Here is a 14,379-nt window from a genome sequence, read left to right as displayed (position 1 = left end):
CAATGAGGTAACACCATGACAGGTATTTTAAAACAATTTTATTGGATCTTTTGAAGTAAATTATTAAAATATGTGGTGATGTTTCTTGAAAAATTCAATTTTCTTTTCTTGTCTTGCCCCCTCCTCCCCCCATTCAAAACTAGTTAGTTTGCTTCATCTTGTGAAGTTTCTACTGAGCAGCCTGGTTAAGTCTACTCTAATAAACATAGTCTGTCTGGAACTGGCGAGAAGTTCAATGAAGAAGGAGGTAGAAGATCAAGATAACATTTTTACAGAATAAGCAGTCCTTGGCCAAAATTTAACGGAAGCAAGTGTCTCTGCTGGAAGATTACAATCTAACATAGGAAGAAATATATTATATCCCGGAAAGTTAAATTAAGATGGACTAATGACTCAATATAAACATGCACACATTTAGAATGCACGTGTGGGTCAGAATGGCTATACTCAAATTGTTAAACTGTAGTAGGTTACAGTTCAAAATCTCTGTGGAAGAAGAATAGTTGTTATTCTAACCTAAAAATGGAAAATGAAGTCACTTAACAGAAATGAGAAAGTACTGTTTTGCCGAGGTTAACAGAAACCATCTAAAAACATTCAAACCAGAGCTTAGAAAAAAATTTATATTTTTTGTGGTTTGTACATAAGGCCAGTTTTACAAGAGCTTCAGTTATTATTGTGGTGTCATGGAATAGATTCACTTCCTTTAAAAATTTTTTCCCATGGACCATTTCTTTCATTATTCGCCAATGTGCTACTTATGGCTTCTTACTATGCTGCTAAATATTATTAACACTCACCTGATGAACCAAGTAAAATCGTTACGACAACTTTCCCAGCAGTGGTGATCATGTTGCCAATGAACTCCTTAAGCTTGGAAGCTACCGAGGCAAGTCTGCGGAACATTTTTAATTTTGTGCTTTCTTCCAACTCATCTTCTTCACCGTCTCCACCATTTAAATCCTCTTCATATATCAGTGCCTCCTCTGGGTCTATTTTTTCTCCTCCAGTCTAAATAAATGGCAAACAGAAAACACTACAGTACAAGCCTCTGCTTGCCCACCTGGCTGAGTATATGGTTCCTAATTTATGGGTCAAAGTGGTGCATTCCACAGATCAGGAGAAAGGAATACAGACAAACACCAGGTCTCGGATAATCACTGTATAAGCCCAAGTAACTTTGAATTTTCCTATGTAAGTCATCACAGGGTCCCTAATGACATGTCGTTTTACCTATATGTTCTCAATTTGTAAAGGTGAAGGAGAAACGGTCTGAATTCTTTATTGATTATTTGGGGTTTGAATCTTCAAATATGCACAGGTTGTCGTCGAGGTGATAGGAGGTTTTGATAAAAATGATCCATGATCCATGGCTTTGCTCAAAATAGTGGGTCCAATCTATACTTAGGAAATCTCCTTTTTTTCTGAAGTTTATCTTTGCTATTTCAGTATTTCCTGACCATGAGAGGAGGAGTTCTTGGGCTATTCAGCTAAATATATAGCTACTTCCTATTATTCCCTTAAAGAATGATAGTGGTCTACTTCCCAGCAATCCAACTTCTCAGTACTGCTATCAGAAATTAAGGTAAGAAACACAAGTACCAGTACATATACATACTTTTTCCTGTATACTCTTAAACTGGGGTCTGCTAAGGTAAATTTTGCTTTTTGAGGAATAAATAGGAAAATTTATTGGTTTACTAGCATTTTTCTCTGAAAGGCTAAGGGATTGTTAAGGAATCATAACTATAAATCTTCACCTTAAGACAAAAGGAAGGAGTATGGACTTTGCATTTATGCCCAGACTTATACAGACTTCCCATCATCAGCCTGACTGAAAAGACTGCAGCTGGCTCCTTGTCCAGAAAGGTATTGAGGCTGAGTCAACGTATTTCAGGCTTAAAGAGTAGAAACTGGCCTCTCCATTTTCCTATTCTAACAGTTCTTTCTCAATATGCTTAGTTCAGATATTTATGTAATATTCACTGGTGGCATCCACAACCTTTTACTCTCCCCAGGATCCCTGGAGGGAGGTGGTGCTCAGGAGGGCTGGATTGACCCTTCAAGTACGTTGGTGAATGACCTTGAAGACACAGTGTTTTTCTGTTTTCCAAGTACCACAAAGACCAATGGTGACTCAAGTTGGCTCTTGATGAAGCCAAGGCTACAGAAACCCGCTCCCCCAATGTATAAGTGGATTATAAGTGGATTTAATCCTTGGTCTATTTAGTGTTGCCTAGCAAAATTGGGCTTTACTGTTCCATAATAACATTCTTGTATTTCTTTTGTAGTGAGCAATACATCAAAAAGTTAGGAAACAAAATAAATCACAGTTATAAAGGCTATGCAAACTATTAAAATAGGATGGTGTGACTGTGAGTGAATGGGTGGCTGTTTTAGATTCTCATTCAAGCAGAGCCTCTCTAAGGTGACATGTAAGCCGAGTTCCTAAGGAGCCAGCTTTGTTGAAATTCTTCAAGTGTCCAGGGGACTGGTGGCTGGTCAGGTCCTGAGGCATGTCCAGATGGACAGCCCATGGGGGCAGTGCTGCCTAGGGCCACTCTCCCAGAGGACGGACCACAGCTCACCTGTCCTCCCTGGCTGAGGACAGTGACCTGGGGGTGGTGGCCAACTCCCACTAGCACGCCAGACCACCACCTATCTGCACACGCAGGGGCCAACCTGTTGTCCACTGTGCTGCTCTCCCTTCCGTGACGGGAAGACCTACCCACACTTGCATTGATGGCCAGCTCCACAGGGAAGCAAGACCCTTTCTGCTCTGGACACCAGGGGTAAAGATGGCCCCAGCCTTGCTCTCCTCCAGCTGCTTTCAGGGAGCTTCCCTTTCTCCTGCACCACCTCCACCACCCACAGATGAGCCACACCCTCACCTTAGAACAAACTGTCAAAGCCCTCACCTGAGAACAAAAGAGCCACACCCTCACCTCAGAACAAACTACCACACCCTCACCTCAGCACAACCACCACACCCTCACCTCAGAAACAGCCACCACACCCCTTACGTAAAAAACTATCACACGCCTCACCTCAGAACAAGCTGTCAGAATCTTCACCTGAGAACAAAGGAGCCACACCCTCACCTCAGAACAAATGACCACACTCTCACATCTGAACAAAGGGTCCAGAAGCTCACTTGGAACAATTAAGTCACACCCTCACCTTAGAAAAACACACCCCATCCATCCCCACATTTACCTCTCAGAGAAAAACTCTCCAATAGAGTTGACCAGACACCTTGTTCCACTTTCTCTATTCTGAAATTCTCTCCAGCCCTTTCTATTCAGAACTCCATCTCCAACCACTCTGCCTCCTCAGGGTTACAGCATGACCTGGTGTACAGTTTAATAAGATAATCCTAGTTGCTGATGGGGAAGAGTAGAGAGTGACCCCAAATAGGAGGGCATTGCTGTGGATGAGGACAGGGCAGACAGCGGAGCTGAAAAGAGGTTCCTGACTTTGGAGCATGTTTTGGTGGTTGGGTCTGCAGGATTGGCTGGAAAATTTGATGTGGGAAGGCGTGCAAGAGGAGACTCAAAGACAGTTCCCATGTTTTTAACTTTATTGCGAAAATGTGTGCCATAGCGAGTGGAACAGGCTGGGGTTCCAGTACCTCTGGAAATTCAATTCTGAGACACCTTTCAGAAGTTCTTGTTCAGGGTGTCAACTAGGCAGCCAGCACAGGGGTCTGGATGCTGGAGAGGGGCAGGACATGTACAAGCGCATTTGGGACTCACTGGCAAATGGACAGCACTTCATTCAGGTCAGGGCAGTCTCAGGGTGAGGTTGCCGGGGGGAGTGCAGAGGTCACTGCCTTACCATGGCAGGTCCTGCCAAGGCTGGTGCCCGTGGGCTTCTCTAACCTTGTCTCACCTTTGCCTCGAGCCACCCCATGCAGACACCACCTGGAGAGCCCCAAATGAACAGGCTCTCCTTCACCCCACAGGACGCCCGCTCCTCCTCCACCTCCCCCAGCAAAGACGCTCTCATGAGGCACCCACACCACACACACACACACACACAGTCTGCTTGTGGCGCGTCTGCCGCCCCACGGCTCCCTCCCAACAGGTGAACAGCACATTAAATCTCTTCCTCTAGGCAGGAAGTTTGGCTAAAACCTTCAGGCGCTGTATTTGTAAAAGAAGACAGAGAGACAACACAGCTAGGCCTGGGTCATCGTGAGAAACACACTTGTGCCTTTCAAAACAAATGACTTGCTGTTCAATTACAGACTCGCTACGGATGTAGATTAAATCAAATAGAAATCTCTGCTCAAGAAGCCTTTGTGAGGTTATAAAAATGCATTTCCTTGGCCTCTCTTAGGCAAGACAGGGGCCCCTGTGATTTTTTGTAAACATACCGGTGTACTTTAGGTTTTCCCATATTTTTGCACCAGAATCTCTGAGGCCCTCAGTTGGAAGTGCTTTCTGAAACTGCCAAGCCGAGCAGGAGCAGAGATGAAACAGGTTAGACTCTGTGAGTTCCTACTGTCTACTCTGGGCCAGAACCACCATTTGTCACATCTGCGCTGCTTCATTATACACAGCTTGTCCCCTAAGGGTTCCTCTGGTAAAGCATAAAAACTGTCTCTTGGGGAGAGAATGGACGCACTCATATTATCTTAGAGTTGTAACTGGCCCCTGCATTGGAACGTAACTTGGTTCCGGTCTCAAAGCCAAGACTGAAGAGTTGTCAATAAAGATTAACTCCCACCGTCCCTGATCTGTCTCGGAAAAAAAAGAGAAAGTGAATCCTTTATTCTCTAGTAAAACATTACCTCTAATTATTGTCTGGGTCAAAAATCTAAAGCTTATTTGAAGAAATTTCAGTCCTTTACCTCGCCGTCTTCAAAAGTTTCTGATTTCAAAATTCGACAACATGTCTGAAAGCATCATCTCTTGATTCATGTGACTAAGCTCTAAACACTACGGCGTCACCTTCGTGCAAGGTCATACCAGGCTCTGAATCTGGATAAAGCCTAAAAGGAAGCCACCTGCTTGTCCTCATTCTGCAGCTGCCGTCTCACCCACAGGAAATCACATCAGAAATCACCGGCATTCAATTTTGGACAAAGAAGACACAATCATTTACTTTTGATTGGACCCAAGCCTCCATTTTTCTTTACCTCCACGCACTTTAAAATTCAGCCTGGGTTGGAATAAGTCACCTGGGGGATTTTAAGTGTACAGATTGCCAGGCTCCACCTCAACTGTACTAAGCTGGGACTTTTCGGAGTCAATCCTTGGAATTTGTATAAATGAAGAGCTCCTTTGGGTGTTTCTGAAGTAGCTCAAGGCCTAGTACCAGGAAGGCCCTGGCTGACCTTTACAAACAACTGATAAACGCATTCTACGTATAGGATCAGCTGAATAGGAAAAATTTGAAAACATTTTGTTGGAATCATATCCTGGAAAATACATTGAAATAACTTATCTTTGGAACCATTTTCAGGTTTCAATCAAGCTTCAGACATTAGACCAGAGTTTCTCAAGCATCTGAACCCATTTTCCTCTCCTTTTTGATTAAAACACCTCAAGCTTTTAGAAAAATTTCTATTGGAGTGTATCAAAGTCACATATTGCAAGCCAAAGAATCTGGGAAGCAAAAGGAGCATTTTTCTAGAGTGTCACAAATAGTTTATTCACTGTTTATTATTAAAAGTTAACAATTTATCTTAACAGAATGGGTTCATCTCAACAGAAGAGCTCAAGGAAGGAAAAGGCAAGTGCTATGACTCACTGTGAAAGATAAACGCTATCCACAGTGTGTTCCCCCGTGAAAGCAAAAAGCAAGTGAAAGAGGAGAGGCTTGTCTGGGTGGTGCCACATATTTTGAGTAAATCGAACATGATAGCTTTTTACGGATAAAGCAAATATTTTATTCTGCTGCTAGACTTGTTTAAAGAAGAGTATATCTGCAAACTTATGAGAGCACTTTAAACAGTCCCCTACTTCATTTGGAAAAGTGAGTAGGCATACATGTGCTTTCAGCCACCGTTCAATAAGGGGCAGGTAAAAGTCTTATTTAACTGATGGCACCCAATCAAGGGCAGTTAGGTCAGTGGTTTTCAGCCAGGACTGCAGAATCTGTGGAGCTTTATAAAAAAGTCCAATCTCCTCCTCCCACCCCAGGAGGGGATTCTGATTTCATAAGTCTGAAATTTTAAAACTCTCCAGGTTAACTCACTGAGTTAGTAAGATGGTAGCAGTTTTTAAAAATCATTTGAAACATCATTTGAAAGGGAAATTCACAATGGAGATTAGTCAACTTGCATTAACTGCTCATTTGAAAGGTTTTTCCTTAAGAATATTTTTATTCATCTAACGGAACAACATAAAATCAAATCAGCATGAACACATGCATATCCATACACAGACACAGACACACATATGCCCCTATGCACATACACACATGCATACACAGAGGTGCATACACACATGCACATGCATAGATACACGCACACACAGATCTGGACACACATCATATACACACAACCGCCCACCAATATCATTCACTCAATTTGTCTTTGGTGTCTATGATTGGGACTGACCCAAGATTATCCATTTTCTCTTCTAGGAGCCAGTTAAGTTTAGTTCTTCTAACTGCATGCACTGATATTCCCTCTAGAAGCAAAAATTCAGACTAATGACAAAGGAGCATCTGGAGGGCGCATGGCCCTTCTTGGTGTTTCCAAGTTTCCTAAGAGATTCTGAACCCATGTAATTACTTGTGATGGACTGAGATGCAAACAAACATCACATGGTGGTTATCCAAATCTCAAAAGGTGAGCAGTGCTGTGGCTAGTTGGGAGTGGGCAGCACCTGCCCTGCTGACGTCCTCCACTGGATGGAGCTGAGTATGAGCTCTGCCCTGAGCACCATGGGGGGGTCCAAGCAGGACACAGATGGAAGTGGTCAGGGGACTCCAGAGACTTTGCAGTTCCTCAGGGGAAATAAGCCCAAGATAAACAACAAGAACTTAAGATCCTAAGGACACAGAGTTTAAGGGGGAATGCATTTGAATAGAGACTCAGAACGCCTCATGCCAGTTAGCCCCAAGGCAAATCTTAAGGAGGGGGGATGGCAAAGGTGTTGGCAATCAGAGCAAGAACATGAACAGTTAATGGTAGACAGTAGATTTCCACTATCCTGGCACATAGTAGGCCCTCAAAGAAGAGGAACTGATTAAGTACCCAGGCCATGGACAAATAAGCATCATCCTCTGCAGCTGCAGGGGGGAGAGAGCCAACTCACAGGGCACCCAGCTCTGCAGCTGATCCAGGAGGCTCCTGCAAATGCCTCGGCCTTAGGGCTTTGTTGCTTTAGTTCTATAATCTGGTTGCCGTGTGCAGGCAACCATATTAGTCAGGTAGTGCCAACAAACATGAGTCCTACTATGTGGACAATATTAAGTTACATTGCTTTATTTTGGGCGACAGCAGAGACCAAGACCAACCAGTCCTTGGCCCCTGGAGGTAAGGAGGGCAGAGGACTGCCTGTAAGCTCCATTTAGGGTGGTCCAGGACAGGTCCTGGAAGGAGATACCTGGTGAGCAGGAAACAGATAAACCTGCAAAGAGCAGGAGGAGAGGGTTGGAGCCAGGGTGGGGGCAGGGGTGGCCCGAGGAGTCACAGAGCTGGGCACGCGGGTGCAAGTGATGAAGGGGAGGATGTTGTGGGCACGGCTGAGAGAGACGGGCCCAGGGCTCAGGGGAGGACGGAGAGGGCGTGAGCTGCTGGAGCCATAGCCATCATGGTTCAATCCTGAATTTCTTTCATAGGACTCTAATGAAATGTTTCACCTAAGGAAAAGCGTGATTTACAATTTTATGAGAATCATCTGGGCACTGCTGCATGTGGTACTGACGGATCAGGGTGAGAATGGGGGCAGGAAGTTGGAGACCATGGGGAGGTAATTTCAGTGTCTCCTGGAGAGGCAGAGGCTGCCGAGGATGAGGGTGGGGTTGCTGGAGAGGGAGGAAAGTGAACCGGTGTCAGACAAAATGGAAAGGGGACCCCGTGGAACTCATGGCTGGTAACGGGTAAGGGGCCAGGGCATTTAGCTGGGCAGTGTTTAAACTGACCAAGGCGGGCATGCCAATAGGAAGAATGGGTGGAGGTAGGGGGTGATGTCTCTATCTCCTACCCCCAAACACACTACCGATATTTTGAATGCAAGATGGGTTACAAATTTATATTGAGTTGGTGTTGATTCCATTTCGGGGTATTTCTGGTTTAAGGCTGGAGAGATGGCACAGCCACTCTCAAAGGACTGAAACCCTCCTGTGGGTGAACTGGACAGAGGCCGTGGGTGGGGCGCGCACGCAGGCTCTCCCCTTGGAGCAGGAGTACCTGCCTACTCCACCCCACACCAGTGGGACCAAAGGCTCTGCCATTGCCCTCTACAACTTTCCCATTTGTTTTTTGCTGTTACTTGAATCTCATGTGTGAGAATTCACCTATCTAATAGTGCAAGGAGAGAACAACATATCCAGGGACTTTCTGAAAACACAGATCTAAAGATATCATTAAAAGGCTTCTTCAGACCTTTGATTCCTGGCTGCTAAATGTTGCTAAATGAATTAACACATGAGTGAAACCAAAGTTCAGTTATTAAATTTTAATAGTTTTAAGACATTGTAATTGATATCCTAACTGCTGCTTCTTTAAATTATTTGTCACCATCAGTTGCATTTTCGTCCACTCTAGGTAAAGTTGGCTCAAATAAGGTATTGTCAATAGTATAATAATACTGACCCCATCTTTTTGTGTGATAATCCCCACAACCGACTGGCCAAGGGGCACTCCTGGGTGTTTTCATCAGAGGAAAGATGGCAAGGCCATCCACCTCCCACCTCATGGCCAGTGAAAGGTAGCTGGAATTAAACACCTTATACCTCCTTCTTTCCTTAGAAGACAGACCCAATCATTTCCTCTAATAAAGCCTTTTCTTTCATTTAAACCAATCATATCTAAAACCACTAGAATTAAAAGCTTCATGCAAACTTGAGTGAGGTTAAGCCCAGAGAAGGCAGATCAAGGGTGCAACATTTGGAAGCACCTAATGCCAGAGAAAAGACATCCCCATTTCTAGCAGTGCCTGTGAGTGGCAGCCCAAAGGAGTCACCCAATTACACCAGAGACAGCATCTCTGGGACAGCCACGGAGCAGGGGAGTTTAAATTGCTGTGCATCACATGGTACCAGCTTTTCAGGGGAACTGGGCAGCCATTCAGCTTATTACCATTCCAAATAGTGACAAATTTCAAAAGATTATGTTTGCATGCTTAAAGAAACAGGATTTAGAAAATTCAAATCAGGAGAATTTGGACTGTCTCAGGTTAGAACACACCAAAAGCTGAAGGCCTAATTAGAAGGTGAAAATAAAAAAAACTTTGTTTCTCCAACTCTTTCTTTCTTGCTCTTTAAAAAGGGGTAACCTGAAAATCAAGGCTGAAACTTAAGGGCCAGTTCATTTGGCCATTTCGTGTGTGTGTGTGCTGGAATACACAAGATAGGCATTAGGTTTTAGAAAGGAGGATGCAGTTTTCCAGGATCAGAATGAATTTCCAAATAAATTTAGAAGGATCTAAATGTTGCAGCCCTAAATTTTTAGCAGATGGGGGTTGAGTTATGTTGAAATATTCATTTTATCCTTCACATTGGGTTTGTCAGACTTTTAAGATTTCTTCTAAAGCTGGCAAAATCATGATCATGATTACTATTTAATAAATATTTAACTAATCAGAAACAAAGTTCAATACTACATTAAAATACTATTTGCTTAGAAAAATGAGGCCTCAAATCTCATGAAATAGCTAGAAAGAGTGAAAACTAAGGGGATATACAAGATAATAGTTTGTTGAAATTATATATTCTTTTATTGCCTAGACAACCCTTTTCTCCACAGCATAGTCATCCTAAAAAACGTCAGACACTTTAAAATATTTCAGAATAGGAACCCTTCTCCCAGTTATTATTTGCAGATCTCCTTCTGAAACAAAATGAACAAGTAAACAAGACCTCAAATGTGTCAAGGGAAGAGGCAGCTTTTATAGCATGTAAGGAAGGAGGTTTTCCTCCCTAAGATTTTATCTCTGTAAATTCAAAAGCCACTGGAAGGCTCTTGTCGCAAGGCTTATCTCCACATCCCCTGGGAGTCCTTAAGGGGACTCCCTGGATTTGTGATCACCTTTAAAACAGTAAACTTGAGCCTCAGCATCAAGTTCCTGAAATTAAGGAAGGCTCATGAGCCTTCTCCAGGGATTAGTTGCTATTTTCCTAAAACAATGCTGAATTTGAGGAAGAATTCTCCCAGGCACCAGGGGATTAGTCTTGCCATTTCTCCATGGAGATAAATGAAATAAGAAACAATGCCAGCAAATATTGTTCTTTCAGAGTATCCTCAAAAACCAAACATTCTAGAGTGCAGAACCCAAGACTCATCATCAGCAGGAAGTATGTCGGTGCCTTCAAAAATAAAATGAATTTAAACAAATTCCCCTGCTTATTTTGGTCATGTAATGATATTCTTTTCAGACTCCTGTCCAGATTGTTCATGTGTAAGAAATATTTCCCTGTGGATCAATCTCAGAGGGTTCACCAAGTCTTTTCTACTAACATTTTTCTTTGCAAATTTCATCTGTCAATTGTTAAGCCAGTTACTTTAAAAATTGATGTCACCTACTATTTTTATTCTTTTTTTTTTGCTTTTTTTGGGGGGATGTTTTGAATCACAAAAGGGTCACAACTGTGGCAGGGGAAGATCACTGTTGCGGAGTATCAGTGATGGAAGGATGTGTGGGAAAGTGCGCACCTGAGGCATGCCTTTATGGGATATGAATATGTTCAAGTGGTCATGGGGTGTTGTCTTGGTGGGTGAAGACCCACAAAATAACTGAAAGAATATTGACTTCTCATCCTGGGAAGTCTGGCTACATTCTCTAATAGAGCAGCAAGAATCCCTGGAGTACATGGGAAGTGCCTAGTGAAGAAGGACAGACCACTATGCCAGTACACTGATGGTTGTACTTACAAACTATGTTTCTGTGAAACTGAAACTTAGCCTAGACTATGTATGGCCTAAGAGTTATTTCCTGAAAGCCTCCTTGTTTGCTCAAATATGGGCTCTCTCTAAGCCAAACTCAGCCTATAAACTTACTACTTTTCCCCTAATGTAGGATATGACTTCCAGGGATGAACCTCCCTGGCACTGATGGATTAATATTATCAGGTGCCAACTAGCAAAGCATTTGGAAAAAGACCTTGACCAAAGGAGGGAAATATTAAATACAAGAGAGATTTTATGGCTAAGAGGTTTCAAAGTGAGTCAGGAGGTCATTCCAGAGGTTACACTTATGCATGTCTCAGCAGGATCTCATTGATTGACACAGTAAACAATGCCTCAAGCAGGGGTGCTCCTGAGAGTGCTAAAGACGTCTAGACACTATAGGCAGAGAATCTCAGGGTTCAGCACCCTGTCTGTGGACCTTACTTGGAATATATATTCCCCAATGTAAAGAGTTAGACTCATTTATAATTTCCCTATGCCCCTTTTATTTGAACCTATAATTAGCACTATACTCATTAAATTTATGTACCAGAGACATAAGTCTTAAGTCTGTTCATATGCCAGTTGAGCCCTGAATCTCAGCAATGTTGCAATACCCACTCTCCAGTTCATCGGACTTTCCCAGGACAACTAAAAAAATGATGATGATGATGGACCATGCTCATCCCCCAAAACAGAGCCTATCTACAACAGGAATCAAGACAGTTCCATCCATCTGCCCCATGAGAGCTAAGCCTCCTTTCAATCAGAAACAAAGTGCCATCCTAAAATCCCCAATATTGAGGAATGAACAAATATAAGGGGGGAATGTAACTATGTACTAATGTAGAATTATTATAGAATTATTTTTATTCTAGCAACGGAAGATCTTATAATATTGATATAAAGGCAATGGTCACCAGAGGTTCTGAGCAAAGGGAGAGGGAAGAATATGGATAATGTGGGACATTTTGTAGACACTGGAGTTGTTCTTCATGAGATTGCAATGATGGATATAGGCCATTATACATTTTGTCAAAACCTATCAAAATGCATGGTGCAAAAAGTGTAGACCATAATGTAAACTACAGACCACAGTTAATAGCAGTGCTTCAATATGTGTTCATCAATGGTATCAAATGTACCACTTTAATGAAACATGTTGTTAAGGGGGGAAAGTGTGGGAGGGGAAGGGAGTGGGGTGTATGGGAATCTCCTCGATGTTTTTGATGTATCACTTATGGAATCTAAAGCTTCTTTAAAAGTAAGAGAAAAAAAAGACTGATGTCCCCTAAAATCACATAAAAAATACAGATATTAAATATAGGAGACTTCCACAGCAGGTCAGAGGTGTGAGGAGTTAGCTGACCTGCTCCTGTATATCAAGGAATGAAATTTGACATATTCTCTCATCCAATGATTATCCTGACACCCTTTCCACTAGCTCAAAAATGTAGCATTTACTCTATTTTTATCTTTTTCAATTCATACATTTTAAAAAATACATGTTTTCTCTGGACCACTTGAAATAACATAATCAAGTATGCTGAGTTAAGCCAATCACATACTGAAGGGCAAGGCACACAGAACTGAAGGTCTCCCTTCAGGGAGGAAGCATTTTTTCTTCTCCTGAAACTCCCATGTATTACTTCATTTCTAAATATTGTGCAATAACTAATGCATCCAGACCAACGGGGGCATAGTACCGTGACTTTCAAAGGTTGACCATTTAAGATGATATTAAATGCCTGTTTGGGATGGTGACAAGAACATTGGGTTCAAATACTGGCTTGGTCCCTTACCTGATAGGGGGGCACTTAAGTCCCTTGAACCTGTTTCTGCATGGCTAAGGTGTGGATGGTAATGGCTACCCATGACCACTGTGAGAGATTCTGACATAGTAACCACTAACCTTGTCAAGCACTGTGAGATCTAAGTGCTACCCATAGTTAGCATTACTATTAGAGCTCCACCACTTGTTAAGGGCCAAGGTCCTCAGAAATCAAAGAAGGAAGAGGCAGGTAGTCAGATTTACCAATTCTTCATTTTCAAACTCCGGGTTATACTGGGCAGCTTCTTCTGTCACTGGTTTCTGAACAATGTTTCTACAGATGAGCCAGATGGTCAGACTAGCAATGAACATCCCGATATCAGGCACAAACACTCTGATCCCGTTGCCAGCATCAGCTCCTTTTAAGCTATGGGGAAAATAAAAAAGGAGGAGGGGGTAGAAATTTAGTTGTTCTTGTATTTCTCTGGTTAAACCACCTGAAAATATGTTTAAGTCTTCTTAGTGATTTAAAAATAAAGGTTGTTTAGCTTCTCCCTAGAAGGTACCAGAAAGCAGTTCATGAACTTCCCAGTCTTAAGAAATCTACTAGGACTCAGGAAGAGACCAGTGTTTCACTGAAGTTTGAGAAATGTTGTAAAGAGCCCTATACCAATCCTCGTTCTCCAAAGATGCTCACAAATTATATCATTATTAAATAAACCCAATGTCCAGGACAAACACAGTTGCCTGCGATTTAGCTGGAGCAGTTAAGAACCAGACAGACACTAGCAGCTAGAATATATTTTACTTCAGATGTAAATCAAAGCTAGAAGGGAAAAACAGAGAAAATATTAAAAGCAATCCTTGAATTTGGGACCTCTTCATTACTTACTATATTTAGCTGATTTGTTTTCCATTCTGCTCCAAGAGAGGTAGATCTAATATGTTTCTTGTTTTAATTTTAGTAGCATTAAATTTAGGAATATGAATATGTGGATTCCAATCTGTGACATTTACTGGCTCCCTCACTCACTGAATGGCTTCTAAGGTCCGTAATTTCCTCTGTGCCAAGGAGATAATATCTGCCTTTCTAATCTCATTTGAGTCAAGTGAGAAATAGATCATGATTTTGGAGAAAAATGATGAATACATTTGTATGAAATAATATATGTAAAATTCTATGTAAATTATGGAAACCTTTTGGCACATATTCCCACTCAAGCTTACTTTCTGAATAGCATCAACTAACATAGTTTTCACACTTATATGGCCTTTTGTTATAACTGAGATCTTGAAACAAATACGGTATGGCAGGCAGCAAAGACTGGAGGGTGCGGTGGAGGGGAAAAGACTTCCACTGGAGGAGGGGAAGGTATGTCTGGAAAGGTAATACAGACACAGCTTGTGGATCTGGGAGACGTCCAAGGGTAATGGATATGGGAATAAGAGGCAGTGCATTGAATTGGCAGCATGGTTGGCCGGCAGACATCACCTCAATTGCAAGTGTGTTGGCTACACTCACTTTGCTGTGAATGTAAGACAA

General features: G+C 42.3%; 1 protein-coding gene across 1 annotated transcript in view; it reads right to left on the bottom strand.

The window, feature by feature from the left end:
* PIEZO2 (piezo type mechanosensitive ion channel component 2) overlaps positions 1–14,379 on the bottom strand; it is a 504,324-nt gene that overhangs the window by 172,469 nt on the left and 317,476 nt on the right. The window contains exons 5-6 of the mRNA XM_071208436.1: positions 13,101–13,263; positions 801–1,011 (exon numbers count right to left, since the gene is read on the bottom strand). Coding sequence (XP_071064537.1) covers positions 801–1,011; positions 13,101–13,263 — 374 coding nt within the window. The remainder of the gene's footprint in view (positions 1–800; positions 1,012–13,100; positions 13,264–14,379) is intronic.

The sequence above is a fragment of the Dasypus novemcinctus genome, chromosome 16, assembly GCF_030445035.2.
Source record: "Dasypus novemcinctus isolate mDasNov1 chromosome 16, mDasNov1.1.hap2, whole genome shotgun sequence".
Lineage (NCBI taxonomy): Eukaryota > Metazoa > Chordata > Mammalia > Cingulata > Dasypodidae > Dasypus > Dasypus novemcinctus.
Note: the sequence above shows the minus strand (reverse complement) of the source record. Positions and strands in the feature narration are given on the sequence as shown.